General features: G+C 32.6%; 1 protein-coding gene across 2 annotated transcripts in view; it reads left to right on the forward strand.

Annotated features, from left to right (window-relative positions):
• The window catches only part of SEMA3A (semaphorin 3A), a 313,391-nt gene that overhangs the window by 152,614 nt on the left and 138,258 nt on the right, over nucleotides 1-22,519 (forward strand). The window contains exons 1-4 of one of the 2 annotated variants that reach the window (XM_036010674.1): nucleotides 1,989-1,993; nucleotides 2,967-2,971; nucleotides 16,033-16,190; nucleotides 21,806-21,868. In XM_036010674.1, coding sequence (XP_035866567.1) covers nucleotides 16,035-16,190; nucleotides 21,806-21,868 — 219 coding nt within the window. In that variant the 5' untranslated portion in view covers nucleotides 1,989-1,993; nucleotides 2,967-2,971; nucleotides 16,033-16,034. Of the gene's footprint in view, nucleotides 1-1,988; nucleotides 1,994-2,966; nucleotides 2,972-16,032; nucleotides 16,191-21,805; nucleotides 21,869-22,519 lie in introns of those variants that run through there. The other variant, XM_028525425.2, reaches the window with a different exon arrangement.

A 22,519-nucleotide genomic window follows, 5' to 3' on the forward strand; every position in this document is an offset into this window, starting at 1 on the left:
TGATCAGTCAACCATGTGTCTCGGGGTGTCAGGAGAAAGGAATGGCTGCAAATGTATTAAGAATTTGTCATCTCCAACCTAAATGCCTGCTCAAGGTCCCTCACAGGTTCTGCCTGGCCACTAGAGATTCTGATCACTCAGCAAAACGTCCCAAAATAGGGATTTCAGCCAATGGCCTGTAAGCTGGTCTGTTGCCACAGCCCTGTGGAGGGCCATGAAAACTCAGCAGGCCTCAACAGTACAGGAGCAGGTGCCCGCTTCCACTGGGCCACCTCCAAGAATGCTGCCCACACCTACCAGGACAGGTGGACACACTCCCACCCCAAGGCATGATATATCAGAGTGACATATATATATATATATGCATAAAATGTCTGGTATACAATATATGTAATGCCTATACAGTATATATACCATCATACAACAAAGACCTGGCCAAAAGTATACAGATGATAGATATATTTTAAAACCCCACCTCCCCCCAAAATTCTCTTAAAATTAACAGAAAAATTAAAGTGACCTATGGGTGTTTTTTAAGTTTAAATAAAATTTTTAATTTTTCAGTTATAGTTGACATACAATATTACATTAGTTTCAGGTGTACAACCCAGTGGTTAGACATTATATACTTAACTAAATGATAATCCCAATAAATATAGGTCTGTCATTAATATCATAGTATTTCCCTAAATAGTCCTCGAAGGTAGGAGTGCTTTTATATATTTATAAAGGGCTCTGTGCCATATAAGGTTGGGAAACATCGGTTTTCATAGTTGCCCTGAGCAAACTTCCTTACACTAGACCTTCAAAATTCTTTAACGTCTTAATTTGAATTCTAACATAGTGCTACAGTTAGTATTCTCCCAAATTCATTTCCTCATGGAATCCTTCATTCCAGTGAGCTCCAAAGGAAACTGATCTTTTATGGATCATGCCCATATAGGGTCATTCAGTCACTAACATACATGTTTGCTTTCATTAGGCAGAGATGCAGTCAGTGGTTCTTTTTTTTATTTTTAATTGTATTTTTCCATATCATTTAGTCCCTTTAATAATGTCTTGTAAATGTTACCAAAATATATTCTAATTTTTATTTCAATTATTTAAGATTTTTTACCTTAATAGTTTTCCTGTTTAGTTTCTCTTTACCAACCGTAGAAATAAGGTAGAAGGTAAAGAAATAAAAGGCTATATAATTAAAATTAAATTTCACTAAAGTATAATTTGAGTCTTATATACTATTTTGCCATTAAAGGGGAAGTTCATAGTAGAATTTAGTTAACAAAACAAAATTACATTTAAGAAAAGATTAGCCACAAAAATAGTACGAGACCAAGTGCAAGAGTTCATTTCAGCACAGAGATTAAAATATGCAACTTTTATATTTTATGGTTTCTCCTTTGGGAAAAAAATATGCATTTTATACCTATTTTGTTGCCCTCAAAAGATTGCAAGGTAAGAGTTTCAAGGTCAGTTATAACTCTGCTACAGCGTGTATTAAATCAATGTGTGCACTCTTTGTGAATGTTACAAGTCAACTACTGATTGTTCAAACAATCTCTCTTTCTTTGATGTCTACAAAGATGATAACCAACTGTGAGTATGCATGATGTGCTTTTCCGGATACACCCCTTTTTGACTTTAAGTCTGTTGATAATTGGTACTTTTGCAATAAGAGCATTTTCAACTACCTGAATCAAGACTTTCATAGCAGTATCACTTACTGCTCCTTGACATCTAATGAAGTGGCAAAGCCGGCTGATAGACTCCAGAGCCTATCAAAAGGGTCGAGTGTAGCTTTTTTTAGATTCTGATTTACTAAATGAGGTGGAAGTCATTAAGTTCATCAAACAAACTCAGCTATGAACTTTTAAACTATTTTTTTTTATTTTTTTAAGTAGAAGTAATTTCTCCCCTTTGAGTGTTTAGAATGATAAAGCAATTTATAATTGGGAAAAGCTAGATTTTTTTCTTAATTTTTAAAATTATCTTAGTTTCTTTTGAGTTTTATCAGTAGTGGCCTTTAGCTTAATAAGAAACAAATGTCTTTTTAAAAGTAATTCCTTTACTAGAAAGTATAAAATTTAAATACATTTTTAAAAATGTATTACAAAATCTTATTACAAAGAAATCTTATTACAAAGGTATGACCACTTAGGGATATAGCAAAATACATAACCTCAGCTTTTAAAGCAAATTTTGTGAGGTGGAAGTTCATAGGTCTTTATTTTCATAACAATTTACCAGTTTGAAGAGAAAGCTAAAAAATAATACCTATCATTTCTTCAAATAAATAAATATTTCAATTGTGAAGATATAAAATTATTTTAAATTATTTAATCCAAAATTTACTAATAGCAATATTGTAAAGAAGTGATTGGCAGAGATAATCTTTTAACTATTTATATGCAAAATAAACAAGTATCAGGAAAATGCAAGAATTAAGAATTCAGTGACCTTAGGTAATGTTACTTGACTCTTTCCTTGCTCACGTTGAATAGCTCTGAGGGTTTCTTCAGAACTTAATAGCACTAACACATTTTCCCCTCATGTCTAGAGGCAAATTTTACCCATGTTATTTTCTGCATTCAGAATAATGGGGGAGTCTCATTTTGAAAATGTGCTGTGTTCAGCAGGTATTAAAAGATCATATTTCACTCTAAACAACATTTATTACCTATTCTAACATTGTTATTAGTATTTTCATTTGCTTTTCATTGTCATTATTGCTTTGTAAAAACAAAACAATCAAATTTTTTGATGAGTATAGAAGGCAGTTTAATAAGGCATTGACTTAGGCTACTTTTTTTGTCCGTTCTTGAAGAAAAGGTAAATCTAGTTCTGAATTAGACACTTGTCCTTGTGGTGATAAATGTCTGTGTGTCCTGCACTGGTCTAGAGAATCTTTAGAGTCTGCCATCATGTCTGACCCAGGAATGTACTTGATTTAATGACCCCTGGGAGAGCAAAGGTTTTCAGCAAACATGTTGTATTTTCAGCGTCATTCTAGGGAATCACTGAGTTGCCCTTAGGCCTCTTAAGCCAAACCCGGTTCACACTGTATTTAACTTCAGTCCCAGAGCAGTTCTAAACATGACCCAATATTAGAATATATTTGTAGCAGAATGCGTTTGGAAGAGAAAATAGAATAATTTAAACTTGTCTGATTTTTTATATAAAACTCTTCAATTGTTTGTTTTTTTCTGTATAAATTTTAGAAGTAATACCATCAGATAATTTTTGCAAAAAATTATTTGGGCAGAACAGAATATAGGAAAATTACATTTGGTCCAAATTATCTATATAATAATTCCAGTTTCTCCATTTTATTTCTATATGTCAAAAAATTAAAAAGTGTCAATGAATTGTTATGAACTAGTTTCATTAGGATATCTAACTTATAATACTTAAATTCTAAAATATATCCACTCCAAAGTTAAACACATTATTAGGGGAAATATTTATAGTGTCCCATCATAAATAGGATATTATTGTCATTCTTGTATATTCTAAAAGTAGAATATACCCAGAACACATTGTATGATTTTATCTAGAGATTCTTTGAGTTCATTGGTTTTCAACACTTTTCTCTTTCATTTCCTTCCCACCCCTCTGAATGGAAATCTGACTCAAACGAAATCCTTTCATGGGTAAACCAGAAGTCTTTATCATCAAAATGTATCTATTCTAGTTAAAGGAGTAGGGCGTGCCTAGACATGCATATGAATGCCTTGTCTTCCTTCTCCCCAAAAAGAGACAATAAAGCCACTTCTCTAGTCAACAACTTAAATTTTTAAACTGACAAACTGAAACTACATTTGTTATGACACCCAAACATTATGCAGCTTAGAGAATGAAGAGACTTGAAGTAGAAGAGCAGGATAAATTATGGGTTATCTAACTCACATGCACTCAAAAACACATCCATCTTGTCTACCTAAACATAAATCCATTTATTCATTCATTTGATAAACTTATAGTAAACACCTTCTGTTAGCCAAATTTAGGATCTGGGTACTTCTTATCCCTGGCCAGACTTACCTGCTCCTCTGATTTGGTTACTGGACTGATCCTTGAGAATGTCTGTATGATATTCGGGACTTCCTCGTGTTCTCTCCACATTCCAACCCTGAGAATTAAATGGATTCTTGTCTCTGAACAGTTAAGTAAATATGTTCTCCAGTGTATTTACACTCACATAAGTGCATCTTATGATGGAAAAATACTGATAAAAATACTCACTGTCTTTCTTCCATAAAAGCTCATTTGCTCAGCATTACAACAATTCAAATTAATCATTCTTAACCAATTAAAAAAAATTCTTGTAGTGGGTATACACAACAGGTAACAGGTTATTCAGTGATTTACAACTACTTCTCTGTTTCTAAATGTTTTCCATAGTTTTTTACTGGGAAAAATTAAACATAACAATTTTTAGATATCAGAAAACATTTGCTTTTTTATAGTCATGTGGAATATGATAGTAATTTGAAGAAAAGACTGAAATATATGCTGTAGTATGTGTATATAGTTGACCAAGACTGCCTGAGAAAAACAGACTTACAATTGTGTTAATCAGATAAGCCTCCCTTTCCTTTTTTTTTTTTTAACTTTGATAATGGTAATACAGTGCTGACCACTCCTAAGAATTTAATGAACTCTTGCTGGTGAGCTGACTGGTAATAGAAACTTGCCTGTAAAGGAGCCATATAACTAATTAACACATAAGACAGAATTTAAAACAAAAGTTTGATCTCTGGATCACTAGCCCACCACTCAAAGTTGTAAATTAACCCAATGTGAATTGTAAAAGAAGGATCTAAACTTTAATTCTAAACTTTTACTGATTAATAATCTTGCACATAACTGAGTGATCAATTACAACACATATTTGTATTCATTTTCATCCAGCTTACAACATTTAGTTGATTTATATAATAATGACACTAAAACTTACTGTTTGTCTTCCAAGAAGTAAAACTGAATGTCATGCATTATTTCCTAAATTGTTTGCAATGTTTATTTTTCAGCATATACTTTTATCAAAAAATCATCGATATCAGCAATTAAGCAGCAAAAAATATAGAGAAATAATAAAGCCACAATTTGGTAGAAATTTATTTAGAAAGAACATTGAACCAAGAATTTAGAGAACTGTTAATAAAAGTCACTTAATGCTTTTTTTTTGTAAATGGCAGTTATCAGACCTTATAGTCTAAAGATCCTTCTAGATCTCAAATTCAATGATTAATTGTCTAGTTAACCATTTCCTCCACATATAATTAGACCCTTATGGCACTGTGCTAACTTTATATGTAAGAGAAAAGCATGTACCATAATGTCCATGCAGATGAGCAACATGCAATTAACACATTAGTGTGTCTTATGGTCAAAGCAGGTGGGGCATCAGAGGAGGGAGCAATACTGACTAATTTTCAAGGTTTTCCTGGAAGAGATGGCTTTCAACTCTACCTTGAAGTATAAGAGCAGGGCAAATATACTTGAAATAAGAGGTGGCAGGCCAGGCTTAAGGAAGAGAAAACTGGCCATTTCTGATAGAATTATGGAAACTTATGGAAATAGGCATAAAATATAGTACCAAAGGAAAATCAGGGACTGCAACTTTTATTAGGTAGAGTGGGCTAAGGTAATAGTCATAAATGAAAGTGCTGTTGTTTTTTTTTAATAAAAGCATTGCACTTTTGAAATATGCTCACATCAATATATATATGATGCCTTGAAGAATATATTAAAGTTGAGAGAAATTGAATATATAGGGCCAGTTAAACTATTGCTATAAGTTATAGCTTTAAGTACTGTTATGATAGTAACATAAAGCAAGTACTATTGGTTTGCTTTATGTTCAAGGAGTCCAAATATATTCCTCCTTTATTTAGTTCACTGTATTATTGCCATATTTTATATCAATAGTTTAACCAGCCCTCTATCATAATTTCTCTCAATTAATTTTACTATTGTCATTGCAAAAGATTTTGTGATTGATGTTAGTAGTCAAACTGAACTCTGAAAAACTTGATTTATGTGATTATGATACATAAAATGACAACATTGCTTATCACATAGACTTTTAAAATGAGCTATTTTATTATAATTTTATAGACATGTTGTAAATAATTTAGGGTTTAGATTGCACAATTTTATTGGTTATTTGAATGTATTATATGATAGCTAGAAAGCTAGTATATAATTTGACATGCAATATATGTTGCTATAATTTTTCCTAGATATTTATTATTACGTTTACTTTTTCTGAGTTTTTTGTTGCACTTAAAAAATAAAAGGTGTTTCAAGTAATATGTATTGAGATATTCTATATTACAAGACTAGGTATATGCTATGGAAAATTCTAGGACTAGGAAAACAAAAATAAGTAAAAGAAGCATGTTTTAAGTATAGAAAGGGAGCTAAAGAAATAAAGTGGTGATTAATTTACATTTGTACATGGCTGTGTTTCACAAAGGAAGGCATGATATACAATTACCTAGAAGGCTGGAGAGGTGACTTTGATCCTGAAGGGTTAGCAGATGCACCTAAGCAGGTGCGCATGGAAAATTGAGAGCACTGGAGGCAATAGACAGCATTCTGAGTTGTGGTAACTATAGATGGCATGCCAGTGAGTTCACGGAAATAATCTTGTGTGTGTGTAAATATATACGTAAATATCATTGAATACATAGGTGTATACACATTTACACACTATTGGTAATGAGCAAAGAAAATATGGAAAATATGAAGGGCTTGAATCAAGCCCTTCATTTTTAGGCAGGTTTTAAAAAGACAAGTGATGTAATATCAGTGCTCTTGATTTTGACTCATGCCTTATTTGAATGAATTTTATTAAGTTGCTTTTCTGTGGTTTCTTGAATGGGTGAGTGTTTTATATTTTTAAACTTGCATGTTTGAGAATATTTGATACTGCGTCTGTTTCCTGAAAGACAATCTGATGGGTATAAACTTACTGAGTCATCTATGTTCTCACCTAGGTATTTACAGAATTTCCTTTTTTGTTTTCTGGCATGTAATGTTGCTTTGTACAAGTATGAAACCACCTGACTACTTACCTTCTGTGGATGACTTGCTTTTTGTTCAAGGAGTCCAAATATATTTTCCTTTAGTAAGTTCCATAATTAATCTTTCTATAAAATAAGATTTTCCTGGATGGTAGTGACATTTTAGTCTGCAAATATGTATAATTTTAGGTTTTATTTCCTGTCTTTCATTTCTGTTATATTCATATAATCAATTTCATCTCTTCCAAAGAACATCTTATTTTACTTTTAGTTTGGAATTTGGCAACCAGAATTAACTCTCTGTGCTCAGTCAAGTCCTTGTCTTTTTTGGGCTCTTTAATTGCATTTGGTGAATTTTTTATCGCCTTCTCTGGCAGTGAGGTGAGCTGGAGGAGTTTACAGTTGACAATGGTCATTTTGATTTGAAAACAAGCTCTAAAATGTTTAATGTATTTCCTCCTGGGAAAATAAATCCTCCATTCTTTCATATTTTGGTGATTGGTGTTTTTTGTGTAAAACCCCATCAGAAACACTCTGTGGAGCTGTCTGATGTTCACACTCTGCACTCCTGCCTTCCCTGTACTTTCCATACAGTAGTTTCTTCTGATAAAAGGATAATGCACATGCGGTAAACATCACATGTGTCTCATTAAAATGGTACCTGGCACACATGTGTTAGCTGTGATGATGCTGCATTTGTACTTAGCTGTGCTTCCAATCTTTACTGACATTTTCAAATAATTTTATAGTCATAATAGACTCCTAGAGTTTGTTTCTGTAGTAAAGCACTTGCAAATATAAGTTTTATGATTTGTAATCCCTTTATCACTAATTCTATCCTACCTGAATATATAGATATGTGCCAGATTTCAACATTCTGTATCAAAATGTTTTAGGCTTCACTATTTTGCATATATTCTCTTAAAATTTGTGACTTGATATTCCATTGGTATTGTTTCCTCTTTTCATTTAATATGAATATTTTCTTGCCTCTTATTTTTCCTATGAGATTCAAGAGAAGGGGAATAATGTATAAGTGGCTTCTCTCTCAAATTTACTGAAAGAAAGTTGTATTTGTTTTGTAGAAAGAACATTCTGGAGACAGTACATAACATTGTTTACTGATGTAAAGCTCAAGAGGAACTCAAGCTGAAACATAATTGTAATAATTGTAATAATTGAGGGAAGAAGTCATGAGTATTTTATCTATGGCAGTGACTGAATATATAAGCATAAGAAAATGTAGGAGAACTTGTTATGGAGTTAAACAAAACTGAAGTGATGGGTTGGGTCTGTAGATAATGAAGAGGATATGGTTTGCATAATTTTTTGATGAGTGATATTTGCAACCAATTTTAAAACATACAGAAAGGTGATGTCAGTAATGGAGAAAAAACACCAAATGGAGTATGTTCCTTTTAAGTCTCAGACTCTGAGATTTTTGTGCAATATCTAAATAGAGGTTTCTATTAAGTCTTTGACCTTTGGGAGGAAATATGTCTTGCAAGATATACATTTGAGACACTTCAAAATACTGCTAGTGACAAAAGCAATAGTTGCAAATAAGATTACTCACAGAGTTATTACTGTGTAAAGAGACCTAGTGCGTATCAAATAGAATAGTATAAATAAGAGACTATTAACTAAGTTATGTGATAATGAGAGGTAAACAAACTTCTCACCAGTCAGTTATTTGTATTTCCAAAATGTATTCTTACATTATTCACATCTCAACAATCCACTCATAGGATTCTAAAAAATTCTACCCTCTTAGAACTAATATGGAGCAAGAAATAAAGAGCCTAGCCTCTGGTATCTGGAGGAAGTGGATATCTGGACTCTGCATCACACCAACCCTGTGACCTAGGGTACTCCTAGTGTCTAGCTGAGTCAATTTCCTCACATGGTAAAATGGGGATAAAACATTTCATCTCCATATGTTGTTGTGAGGCTTCAATGAGTACACTAATAAACCATGCAGCAGTTTGGGGCACATAGTAAACACTTAAAACTTCTTTCTCCTCTGTTTGCCCTTCTTTCTGTCCCCTGGTCTTTATCCATGTCCTCTGCATGGAATTCTCTCCTACACCTCTTTCTGCTGGTGAAAGTCCTATACATTTTTTAAGGCTAGGTTTAACTGCCAAGCCCTTTCTCCAATAATTATTCACATCTCCTTGTGACATTAATTTTTCCCTCCTGTTAGCTTTTTTAGTTCTTATTATTCTGTTTGTTGTTCATTTAGTTCTTGCTTGTCTGATGGCTTTTGTATAAATTTCCGTCAAGTTCTATTAATCTTTATACTCTCCAATCTTCTTAGCAATGCCTATCGGTTACACATAATAAGGACTATATATGTGTTTGTTGAATTAGTAGTTGAATGACTTCATGAAATAATAAAAAATCTGAATCATCAGATTATATTGTAAACACATATCTTTTACATTATATAAAGTGGAAAACAGACTAAATCACAGATAGTCCTGCTTTTGAGGTTTTATATACATATTTCAGGGAAATTGTATTGCTCCTCCCTCACGAAGTGGTTCAGGGCACTTGTATATTACCTGGGATCTAGAAGCACAATCCATTCTGTAGGCTTAAGCTCAGAATGGATCTTAACTTGTCCCAAGCTCAATTGTGGGTACATTATACCTTGGTCAGAGAGTCTGGCCAAATCCAAAAGCTAATTATTCACATCAACTATGAATAAGAATCATTTGGCAGAGGAATGTCCTGGCATAAATTCAGTATGATGGAAGCATCAGAGGTCAGACTATCAGCAAATAAAAAGAAAATATGTTAGAAGAACTTGAAGAAATGTTTTAGGCAGAGGTGGTGGGACTGTGTTTTACAGAGTGTTGTCATTTCTGGCATAGGCAGGAAAAAGTAGTTTAGGTAAAAGTTAATTTTGGACTAGAATGTATAAACTTAATGCACATTTTGTGTGTTTACTACTACTGAATTTAGAAGGTAGATTTGTCCCAATATATTGAAACAATACTCATCAAACTTCGTAAATGGAGGGAAAATATTTAGCATCACCAAATAAATAAAAGCAGGTAGACTGTCAATAATATTGGGTCCATCTATGCCATGACAAGATGCACTGGCCAGGAATGCCAAGAGCAAAGTTCATCATCCACACATATTAATTTAGCTCATTACTTCCCAAACCTGAGTCTGTGGAAAGGTATGTACCTTCTGTGTCATAAGCTTTAAAAACTAGTCATTGGTGAAATAAAAATAAAGTAAGAAAAATAGGATGAACTTTTCCACAATATAATTTATCTCTAAAGATAATTCTTTATGTTTGTGTTTTTGTCCTTTCTGTCCTTTTTATTAAATAACACGACTTCTCTCTTTTGTATGATATTATGATAGTAAATAGTACTTGTTCTTGCTATTTTGTTTTTAAAATGCCATAAAAATGTACCAACTTTTATTTCAGTCCTATTTGGTTTTTGCAAATATTTTCAGTTTATGAAATTTAAAATATAATCTAGGAAGCACTGGAACATAGGGTCTAAAATTTTAGACATTAATGAAGTTTCCAATATTTACAAATGTCTGGATGTCATCATTTAGTCAAAATATTTTGGCATAATATAGACCCACCTTTGACTGCTTTAAAAACGGTCTTTGAATGGTCTATGAAAAGCACAAAGTTTCAGTCAAGGAAAATGACATAAATCAAAAGCCATCAGTGAATTCAGGCAATTCATGAGTCCAGCAACTGAAAATATCTTACTACCTTTTGTGCTATAAAACAAAGAGATAGAGATGGAGGTGAGGGTGGAGTAGAGGGAAGGAGAGAAGGAAAGGGAGATGGGGAGGGAGAAAAGGAAGAGAGAGAAAGAAAGACATGTAACAGAAGTCAGAAATATAAAGAACAGGATTGCTATTGTTTGGATTTGAAGGTCAAGTACACAATTTTCCATCCTACTATAAAAAGCTTAGTTCTGGGCAGTCTTGCATTCTAGAAATCAGTATTCATTTCATTGCCTTTTGAGAATCTGACCCAATCATTGTAATGTAAACATCTGTATAAATATCTGTTTATCCTAAAGATGATCATGGTACCACAGGAAACATAACTTTATGTGTAGAGCTGAATAGTCATGCATGACTTTTGATATAATTTTTCCATCTTTTTTTCTTTTCCTGTGTTAAAATAAATATATAAGAAGAGCATTAGGCTTTATAATAATTTTTCATTATTCTATATAATGTATTGATAGTGTCTGCTAACAATGCCTTTTTCTTTTTTTCTTTACTCAAATAGAGCTACATTAAAGGTCATGAAGATTTTAGAGGGAAATAATGAATCTAAACATTTATAAATAAGTAAATAGAATGAAAATTAAAATGGACTCATTAGAAAAGATCATGGTTTACCTATCATGATTATTTGGAAGATAATAATTTGGTAGGATACTTTGATTAAAGTCTATATCAATTATAATTTATTTTCTTCTTTTGATCTATTTTATTAGATTAAAAATAAATTATTAAATGGAGTTCTTATATAAACATCTTGAATTACATAAGACTATTTTTTGGAACTACATCACAGGAGAGTGCAATCTATTTGTAACTGAACATGGTGCTGCTTGAAATGGTATGAGCTAAATTGAGTTTTCTTTCCAGAATATCTATATACTTAAGCTTAGCGTCTACATTGCTTTCTATTAAATAATAATAAGGATGATAATAACGCTTTTTGAGCACAAACTATTTGCTTTGCCATATGATCAGCATATCTTCAATTTTGTCATTAAGTAAATCATAGAAACACTAAATCATTTGGTGAATCTGGAATAAATAGAATGCTTGTTCAACCACATTTAAATTTAAAGAATATGGAGTTCATTAATGAGAACTTGTCTGAAATGGCACTTTTGATTACAATTCTACATTTATTTCTCTTTATGGTTGACAGAGAATGTAGGAGTCAAAGTAATGTCTCATCCAGAGAAGTACTGAATTGCACCCAAAAGGTGTAATTGTCTTACTGGGATTTATCATAGTCAAATTGTTTCTATAGAAATTAGGTTGTACTTTAAAATTACATTTGTTGTTGTTTGACTGATTATGTACATATTAAATATGTTAAAAGGTAGTGGGATGTTAAACAGCTCACACTACTGAATATTTATTTTAGTACTCATGCTGGTTTATGTCATAGTAAGATTTACATAACAGACACTGAAAAGAAATACCTAAAATTGTGAAGGACTAGAGACAAAGGTGAAGTTCTTTAATGTCAATTGCAGCTGAATATGTCTACATACAGGAAAAACAAAATCATACATTTAAGGAGAACAAAATATTCAATAATGTGAGATCTAGATTTAGAGAAAAAGTCTCTAATTTTAACCTAGATTTTTTGGCCTGGAAAGTGGTGAGTAAACCTAAGCAATCCAGAATTTGCCATGGCTCACTGCCATGAGCATTTCAAAAAGGCTCTTCTTTCAGTAATAAAGCAATGCAAAGAGTCCCTGAGAGAGAGGAACATCTAAAGAAATTGGAGCGAAAGGAATGATGAGGCAAGGTTAAGTGCATTTGAAAGCAATCAAAAACAGCTGCTGACACATACTTCAGGAAAATATCATCTTCTTTTTAGTAAATGGCCCAGCAGTAACATTTTTTGAAGGGTAGTTTGTTTTCAGAGTGATTTCATTAAAAAAAAACTACTAAAGACTGTTAAGTTGTTTATACCTAGGAACCAATAATTTTCCTAGAACAAATTTGCAAAATTCAACCTGTAACATATTTTTCAATTGGACAAATATTTTCATTGCTTGGAATTATGATATAGAAAGCCATTATATTTGGCATTTATAATTCAGGATACATATATTGACAAATAAAAATATTTCAATATTCTTAAAATTACCATTCTATTTAATATTAATTTAAACCAAAATACATACTGCTATGCTTTCTTATCCTTTCACCACATAAAATTACTGATGTGATAATGAGTTAGCACACTTGTTAAGGTAAGTATTTTGTCTACTCCATCTGGATCCTAATTTCCTAGTTATACAAACAGGTAAACTTTAATTGAGTACTTACTATGCCAACTATTATTCTAGGTTTTTAGATGAGTTATCCAATTTCACTTTCACAATAACTCTTGGAAGATACATTATTAATCCCATCTTCCAAAAGCTAAGACCTAGATATTACAAGGAATTCATTCTAGTTTGCATACCTAGTAAATAAGTATAGTGGTGCTGCTAGTGTTTTTACCTGTAACTGGGTAACTTTATGTTCTGCAGCTTTAGTATTTGTCTTCCTGCAATGTTTTCTACTTGATGCTTAGAGCTCACTTACATAGTAGACTCTATACCTTTTTGATCTAAGTCTCACCATGTCTCTTAAATGATATTCCCATTGATGAATCATTGATCTCTGTGTAAAAATCTCTTAGTTTAGACTCACTCAGGGCCCAAACTCTGTTGGTTTGTTTGTTTGGTTCGTTGGTTGGTTGGTTGGTTTGGTTCAGTTTTTGATTACCTACTCAGTTTGGTTTCTCTGGTATTAGGGTAGAATTATAGAGTTTAGAGTAGAGTTTAAAATTGGAAGAAAAACTAAAGGACATCTAGTCTATTTGATGAACAGCTCTCCTTAAACATCCATTCAATCAATGAAGAATATATCTATTGATATATCCCCTGCTTCTGGTAGGAGTTCTTTTCATCCCCACACAGCTCAGAGTACCTGAAATTTCAGTCATCTATTAATCTTTTGCAATCATTTGGACACTGGTGAGAGGAATAGCATTTAAATTCAGATATTATGTAGTGTATTCTCTGTTCTTTCCCTCAGGAGACTAATAGATATTTATTTCAAATATGATTTACATAAATGAAACTCTTTCCTTGATCTATTCTTTTCTTTCTTTCTACCTTTCTTTCTTTCCTCCTTCCTTCCTTCCTTCCTTCATTTTTAAACAAATATTTTATTTATTTATTTTTAGAGAGAGGGGAAGGTAGGGAGAAAGAGAGGGAGAGAAGCATCAATGTGTGGTTGCCTCTTGTATACCCCCTACTAGGGACCTGGCCCACAACCTAGGCATGTGCCCTGACTGGGAATCAAACCAGTGACCCTTTGGATCACAGGCCCGTGCTCAATTCACTGAGCTACACTAGCCAGGTATTTCTTTGTTTCTTTTTCTTTATTTATTGTCAGGGTTAGAGGTGAGGTAAGGAGAGTCTCACTATTGACATGTTTCTCATGAAATTTAAAAGCATCTTTTAAATATTTGTTAATAATTCCTATAGTTTTGTGTAAGATATGGATAAATGGATAGATGCAGAAGATACATAGATAAATATGTAACAGATACATAAATAAACATTCAATTTAATATGAGTAACTTGGTAATATAGAAAAGAAGCCATATGAGTTGAAGATGGTGGACTATTAATGATATATTTCCTGACATGAGGGAATGTTAATTCTGGAGAAAAGTCATTTATGTGAATGATTGTAATAGTTGACAGTTGATACAAGTCATGAGTGATTTAAGCAAAACATTACAAAGAAATTAAATCTGCCCTGACTGGTGTAGCTCAGTGGATTGAGTGCAGACTGCAAACCCTAGGGTCTCAAGTTCGATTCCCAGTGAAGGCATATGCTTGGGTTGCAGGCCAGGTCCCCAGTGGGGGTCAGATGAGAGGTAACCACACATTGATGTTTCTCTCCTTCTCTTTCTCCCTCCCTTCTCCTTTCTCTAAAAATAAATAAATAAAATCTTAAAGAAGTTAAACCTATGAGAATTTCTTGGAGCTTGCATTTGAAGTAGCTTATAAGGGTGAGTACTGCTGGGTCAAGGTGAAGGGAAAGAGGACATGAGGAGGAATAGTGGTGTGGAGTCTAAACTCAGATGGTAGTGATTAGATCTTTAATGCTACGTTAAAGTGTTTGAACCTTGTTCTCTGTTAAAATAATATTTTAATTACATTGGAAGGCAGTAGGAGAAATAGATAAATCAAAGAAATTTATCAAATGGCTAATGTCCTGGGGTCAGGGTTGAGACAGAGAAAAGGCTTACATTGCCACTCCCTCTCCTTGAAAGGCACTGTCTACATTTTATGAATATTGATGAAAAGGTTCTGTTATGTGTGTGCTGGAAAAATCTGAATCATTGATTCAGGGCATATTTTTGGAGACTCTTCAACATGTCTAGTCCTTGGGAGGGGAGTTGTGATGGTTTATGTACATAACTTTGATGAAAGCAGATGTTTAAAGAAAACCTCTTTGCTTTTTGTCAATAATTGCCTTTCTATATGGAAGTGAACTTACAATTAATGTTATTTTTATATGAAAATATTTTTCTCACTTGAAGTATAGTTCTAACAGTTCAGTATTTGCCCATTCACACCAAAAGCAAATTGGAGAGCTTTAACAAGCAGAAAAGTTGAAGTCAGATAATATAATTAATTTAATTCATGTTTTTACAAAAGGCCATCTCAGCTCCTTTATATATGTCAATTACAAAATTTTACAAAGAATGTGGCTGAAAAGATTAAAATTCTGCAATAAAATGAGACCTCAAACAACCTAGGAGGTTAAACAATGTTTCCTCCCACTAACTCTGCTAATGCTTATCCTTCTCACTAATGACTTGGATCAAATTAAGCCACTTACACCAGTCTTTGTAATATCAAAGGCATTTTATATGTAATACTGACCATTCTAATCCATTGCTAAATGCAAAGAGATTCCACCAGACCTGTTGTAAGGACAAGGGATTTCTCTCCCTTTCTTCTATAGCACTGTGTGTCTTGAGAATGATATCAGGAAATGAATGAGTTTAATCCCCATTTCAATGAACTGTAAAAAAGGTTGGCTTCTACATATTTTATATTACTGTGAAGAGAAACCATTGACTGGTAAGTGCAGCAGGGAGTAGTCAGATCACCATGTACCAAATCTATGCTTACATGGGACCTCAGATTAACACCCAACATCTTGCTTTGTTACCTTGCAGAAATGTTGGAATCCAACAATGTGATCACTTTCAATGGCTTGGTCAACAGCTCTAGTTATCACACCTTCCTCCTGGATGAGGAACGGAGCAGGCTGTATGTTGGAGCAAAGGACCACATATTCTCATTCAACCTGGTTAATATCAAGGATTTTCAAAAGGTATCTTTATTTTACTATATGCACTATTGTACTTTTGAAACATCTCAAGAATTCTCTAGATATATAACAGTGTGACAATTCAAAAAATGTTTAAATGAGTACTTTATCTTTTCAGATACAAACATGAATAATGCATTTATTTGACTATCACAAATCAATGGATGCAGTAAACCATAGAAATTCTCAAGGAAAAAGCTATAGCATTTTCAAAAATGATATATAGTTGTATCATTTTTCCTGCATAAAGTTAAATAAATACCTGAACCATTATAAAAATGTATTATAATTTATTTAATGTACTACATATATATGTATGTGTATATTATGTACGTATATATATAAATATAAATGTATACACCTTTATGTGGCCAGCAAATGCACACAGTTCATCAATCATTATACACATGCCTAATCTGGTATGTCAACTATGCTTGTAAATAAAATTTATTGGAAAACTGGCATTCATTTACATATTTTCTATGTCTGCTTTCATTCTACAATGGTGGAATTGAGTTATTGTGATAGAGATCATCTGTCTCACAAAGCCTAAAATATTTAGTATCTGGTCTTTTAAACAAAAAGTTTGCCAAACACTTATCTGGAAGATCAATTTTTCAGCGTCAGGTTTTTACATATGTGGTCATTTAGATACTAGTCACTTGTCAGTTTTATCTTTATGCTTTATAGAGTTTCTGGCTTATTTAATTAATAAAGTGTACAGTTTGCAACATAAACATTGATTGAAAATTAGTGGATATTGTGCTACTGAGTCTATATGCTATACTATCTAAATGAACCATTTTCCCAGGCAATATTTCCAGTGTTCTTTAAGGAGCAAAGATCTTTATGCAACAGCTTTTACAAAAGTGCTAGTTTAACATGCTTTTAAGAGTGTATACATTTCAGTATTTATGTACATTAGTTTTGCTTCTTAACACATAGGACTTTAAAGTGGTGTGCCTCAAATTCTTATACACTGTAACAGACAGAACAATACTTTTTTAAAAGTTGTCTGATTATATAAAAAGCTTTTGTTCTGTTTGGAGAATATTGCTTTTGGGATAAAATGAAGATTTAAATTCAGAGCTGATTCAGATCTCTAAAGATCTGAAGATCTCTTTAGTGCTGCACTAAACCTAACACTCGCTTTGTTTCTATTACTGAAATACTAAAATTCTGAATATATATAAAGAGATTTGATTCACTATATATAGGCATATAAAATAACAATACTGATATATAATATCAATACATAATACTTTAGAATTAAAATATAACATTTAAAAATCACCATGGATATTTATTTTCTGACTTTTTCATCTGTCTGGATTTTAAACCAGCATAGATGATAGCAGTATCCTAACATCATCCATTATCCAAGAAAACTACTTATTCCTATTTTCTGAAATGATAACAACATTTATCTTAGGGTCTTTCATAAAGGTCACAAAATAAGCAAATTTTTGTTGTTTTAGTGAATGGAAATTATTCTTTAAAAATGAATGAAAAATCTAAGATGATTATAAAAATTTGATATTTTAATAACAAACATTTATGTCAGTTAACTTTGGGATGTTTATATTTTGATCATTTTGTAAAATTCATATATAAATATAATATATGTGTACACACCTATAGATAGGCAATATAGAAGCATATAACACTTCATAATGTAATATTTAATGTATTTAACATTTTCCACTAAATAGTCTTTTTGGTTTGCATATTCAATTAGTTTTAAAATTGAAAAGACTAAATTATCATATAAGCCAATAATTTTATATATGAGAAAAATCCTATGGCCACTTGAGTGCCCAAGATATATCACAGTAACTCTTCTACCGATTAGATTTTCTTATATGATTATTTATTAAGTATTGTATTATTTTTCATATGAACAACTGTAAACCTACATTCGTCCTCCCTCATACATACTGAAAGAATGAATTAATTAAAGTTAGGTGACTTGCACAGTTCACAGCATTCTTGTTGAACCTCCTGCTCTTGAGTTTAAAATCATTATTCTAGTAATAGAAAATATATTTCTAACATGAAAACATCCCATTTCAAACATATTACTTAATTTTAATGATATCATGCTGCCTATAAGAGTAAATACAATTTTCTTAAGTATTTTATCTCTTTGAATATATTTGTATATTTTACCCTATTTTTACTGTTATTTAACAACTTTTTTCTAAGCGTCTGCTACTGTGATAAACTCTATAGCATATAATATAGTGTCAGAATTCTTGAGGAACGTACAAAGTGATGGTAAAGATAAAAGTTTATGAACATAAAGGTAAATACTAGGCCAATCCTTGTTAGATACAAAAACATATCCTCAGGCTTGGAAGGACTATGGAAAGATTCTTGGCCATGATAAAAGGGTGCAATATCTTTAAAGTGTAAATGGTTACTAAATAACTAATTAAGAGGGGCCACCATGATTAGTAGCATGAAGAAAGACAGCGTAAAATAGATCATGAAGCACTTTGAATAGTATAATAGATAAGAAATTTAGATATTGTTAGTTAAGTGGTAAATTTTTGAGAATAAGAGAAAAAACATCAACAGGTTAACAAATGTATGTATATTTGTGTGTATTCATATAAGCACACACACATACACATACACAAACACACACACATTACTCTGGAACTCTAGAAAGTTGAAAGTATACACACCCTTTCTAGTATGATGTAATTTAGCACAAATATTAACAAAATTATATTAATTTTTTCACATAAGAGAGAAATCACAAAATGAAGCTCATGCTATCTCAACACACAATCAAGATGAAGGAAACTATGAAAAAGCAAACTGCCTTTTTGAATTAAAAAATTATGTTTTAATAATATTTGAATTTTGTACAAACTTACTAGAAAGGTAAATAATTTTAGCTCTGGTATATATTATTATTGTGGAGTCCCAGGGATCATTTATATGTTATCTTCCTCAGTTGTAACCATTAACTAAGAATAGATCATTGGCCTTTCTATAGCCAGTGTAAGGCTAAGGCTGTGGAGCCTGTGGAAGGGAACTGCCAAGCAATTGTAGTAACTCAGGAATCAGGGTATGAAAATGGGAAGGGCATGCATTTACCCCTCTAGGGTGTTTTTGACTGTGTGACTACTTTGTAATAAATAGCCTTGTGGAACAAGTCAAATAACAGTTCAAATTTATACAACACACACAGACATATATGTAAAGAAAAGCACATAAAAAAGAATATGTAAATTAAAAGATTCAAATGGTAAAAATTAATGCACATCCAAAAATGTTTATTGTTTTTAATTATGCTATAGATCTGAAATGTGTATGTCATCATAGGTTATTTCAATATGTCCTAAGTTCTTGCTAATAAGTATACTGTATTTTGCTTTTTTAATACCCTAGGTTGACTATCACAGCCTTTGTCCAAGTTTATGACCATTTATATTGAATTTTCTAGAAGTTCCCAATGAATGCCAATCAGTCACTTTGAGGCTAAAAGTTTTTTAGCTGACATGAATGATTATGTGCCACCATCTCTGGACTTTTACATAAGATCTCCCCCCCCCCTGAAATTAACTAATGCTAGCAGAAGAGAAGGTTGAATAAAAAACATTAAATTTATTGGCCCCAGGAGAGATAAGAGTCATTGGAATTGCTAAGGGAAACTAAAACCTTATATTAGAACTTAGATGAGGGTATATGCATTACCATTACTGAGGGGAAATGTATCCACAGTCCTGGAAGCCACCAGAAACACCTCAGTTTATCAACCACTGTCACTGAATTCGTACAACATAGGAACCTTTGGAAGGATGAAGACCCAAAATTAGGGATGAAAATGCAAACAATTATTTCTCAGTTAGTCTGTTTTGCCTACAGTAAAGAGGATGATTATTTTTAGAGCTATTTATTTGCTTCATTTTCCTCTTTATCCCCTTTATTTGCTTCATTTTCCCCTTTATTTGCTTCACTTTCTCCTTTATCTCTTACCTATTTTCCCTGTCAAAAAAAATTTTTTTCCTAAGATTAGTTTTTTCTAGCCCTATAAGTTGTTCATTCGAGCACATTCTGCTGAGATTTGGATTAGGGTAACGAATCCAGAGCAACCAATGTTAAAATTTCAAAATCACTATTTCAAGTACTGATCCACTTGAAGAATGTAAGCCATATTCTGTGCCTACTTCTACCTCTCTTTACTAGACGCTCATATCCTCCCAAGATGGTCTCTCTGTCCCAACCTGCTTTGGAGTTCTTTCCACCACACACTGATTAGTTCCACAGGCATGCCTTGGAGATACAGAGGGTCTGCTTCCAGACCTCTATTAATAAAGCAAGTATCTCAATAAAGCAAGTAAAAATCACTTTGCTGGTGGAGAGTCTTGTCTTCAATTTGTTAAAAAATGCAACATATGTGAAGTGTAATAAAACAAAGCACAAGAAAACAAGGCATGCCTATATTAACTACAGGAATTTCTGTGTTGGTTGGTTTGCATATATGAAGTCTGTTCAGAAGGTATCCAGCCATGTACTATGAATAATAGAGGCATTTATTAAAGAAGTTATAAGAAACATTGTACATAGGACAATGATGCCTCAGTCCCCTTCAAAGAAGGCACCCTGGGGTCTCATACAGTTCTCCCAATTGTCATCAGGTGTCTTGTGGTAGTTTCCTGAATCTCATCAATGAAATCTCATCAATCTGAAATCTCTTCCCTTTCAAAGGTAATTTTAGTTTTGGGAAAAGCCAGAAGTTTCAGGCAGCCAAATCTAGGCTGTAGGGATGCTGAGTCACCAGGGTAATTTGATGTTTTGTCAAAAACTCTGCACCAAATATGATGCATGAACAGGCAAGTTGTATTGAAGAAGCTGCCAATCACCTGTTGGTCATGGCTGTGGCCCCTTTGCATCTCTCAGCCCACAAAAAACATTGAGGTAGCACTGCTTATTAATTGTTTGACCTGAAGGAGTGTTCTCACAATGGTCAACACCTTCCCAATCAAAAACCAGAATTTAGATGTTCTTGCTCTTACTGTGACTTTGCTATACCTTCTTGATCCTCTTTGAAGCATTTGTGCCACACTTTTATTTGTGTGGCACTCATTGCATCATCCCCAAAGGCTTCTGAATCATCCAAATAGTTTCCATGGAGGAATGTTCAACTTTAACCCCAAATTTGATGCAGATTTGTTGCTCTATTCACTCAGTCATTTTGAATGCTATGGCCACACAGTACACACATTCTCTCAACAGCATCTACCGTCCCCACTGACTAGTACAATGAAGTCATTGTTCATGCATGTGCATTCCAGTCCAATCTCCTTGGCTGCCAGGTTACATAGATGTTGGGCAAATCATTCTCATTATATTAACAATGGCTAGAGTCTTTCTGGACAGAACTTATACAGCAAATCCATATGGGTACACAAAGGGTGAATTATTTAAGTTAATACCATTTAACTGATACCACTGAACAATGTAAACTGAAAGGTTCCTGCCACATAATGTTTTATGGAACTTTCCTTGTCTCAGTTTCCCCAACTAGGTCCAACACACTGTAATGTTGGATCTAGTATTGAGAACTTAATTGGCATGACCTAACGCACCTTCTCTGCCTTTAGATTGTGTGGCCTGTATCTTATACCAGAAGGGATGAGTGCAAGTGGGCTGGAAAAGATATTCTGGTAAGTATAAATCTATGAAATAATTTTAGTAGTTGCATAAAGTACTCTACCATCATTTTTGTGATTGTGGGTTTAATCACTCTTTAGAAACAAAATGATAGTTAATTTGGGATACTTATATTTTTATGTAAAGTATTTACAGTTTTATTTAAAGAAAGTAGGTTAAAATAACAACATGCCTAAATAAAGCATAACTATGTCCCCTTTGATGATTTTATATATGCAAAAGAATAAAATGCAATATTGTAGCACATATATTTATATTAAATAATTAAACTTTTTGTACAGATTGGTTTTAATATGTTAATTCCTCCTGAATTTCTTTTGAATGACATGAAATATTTTTACCTCTGAACCATAATTAAATTACCAGTCCTTTCTTCTTTCTATTTCTTTCTTTTCTTCACTTTATAAAGTGTGCCCCATTTTCCTCTTTCTTTTCTTGCCTGTCTTCCTCCCTTCATTCAAATTTCTTCCTTCCTTTTCTCCTTTCTTTCCTTCCTTCCTTCCTTCTGTTCATCCCTTAAATAAATATAGATTGAGAAATGGCTATGTAACATACTCTAAACATATATAATTTATTAATTTAAAAAATAAATGACTATATAACAGCATTGTCCTGGTTACTGCAGAACAAAAAATGAATGGTAA

Source organism: Phyllostomus discolor, chromosome 10 (assembly GCF_004126475.2).
Source record: "Phyllostomus discolor isolate MPI-MPIP mPhyDis1 chromosome 10, mPhyDis1.pri.v3, whole genome shotgun sequence".
Taxonomy (NCBI): domain Eukaryota; kingdom Metazoa; phylum Chordata; class Mammalia; order Chiroptera; family Phyllostomidae; genus Phyllostomus; species Phyllostomus discolor.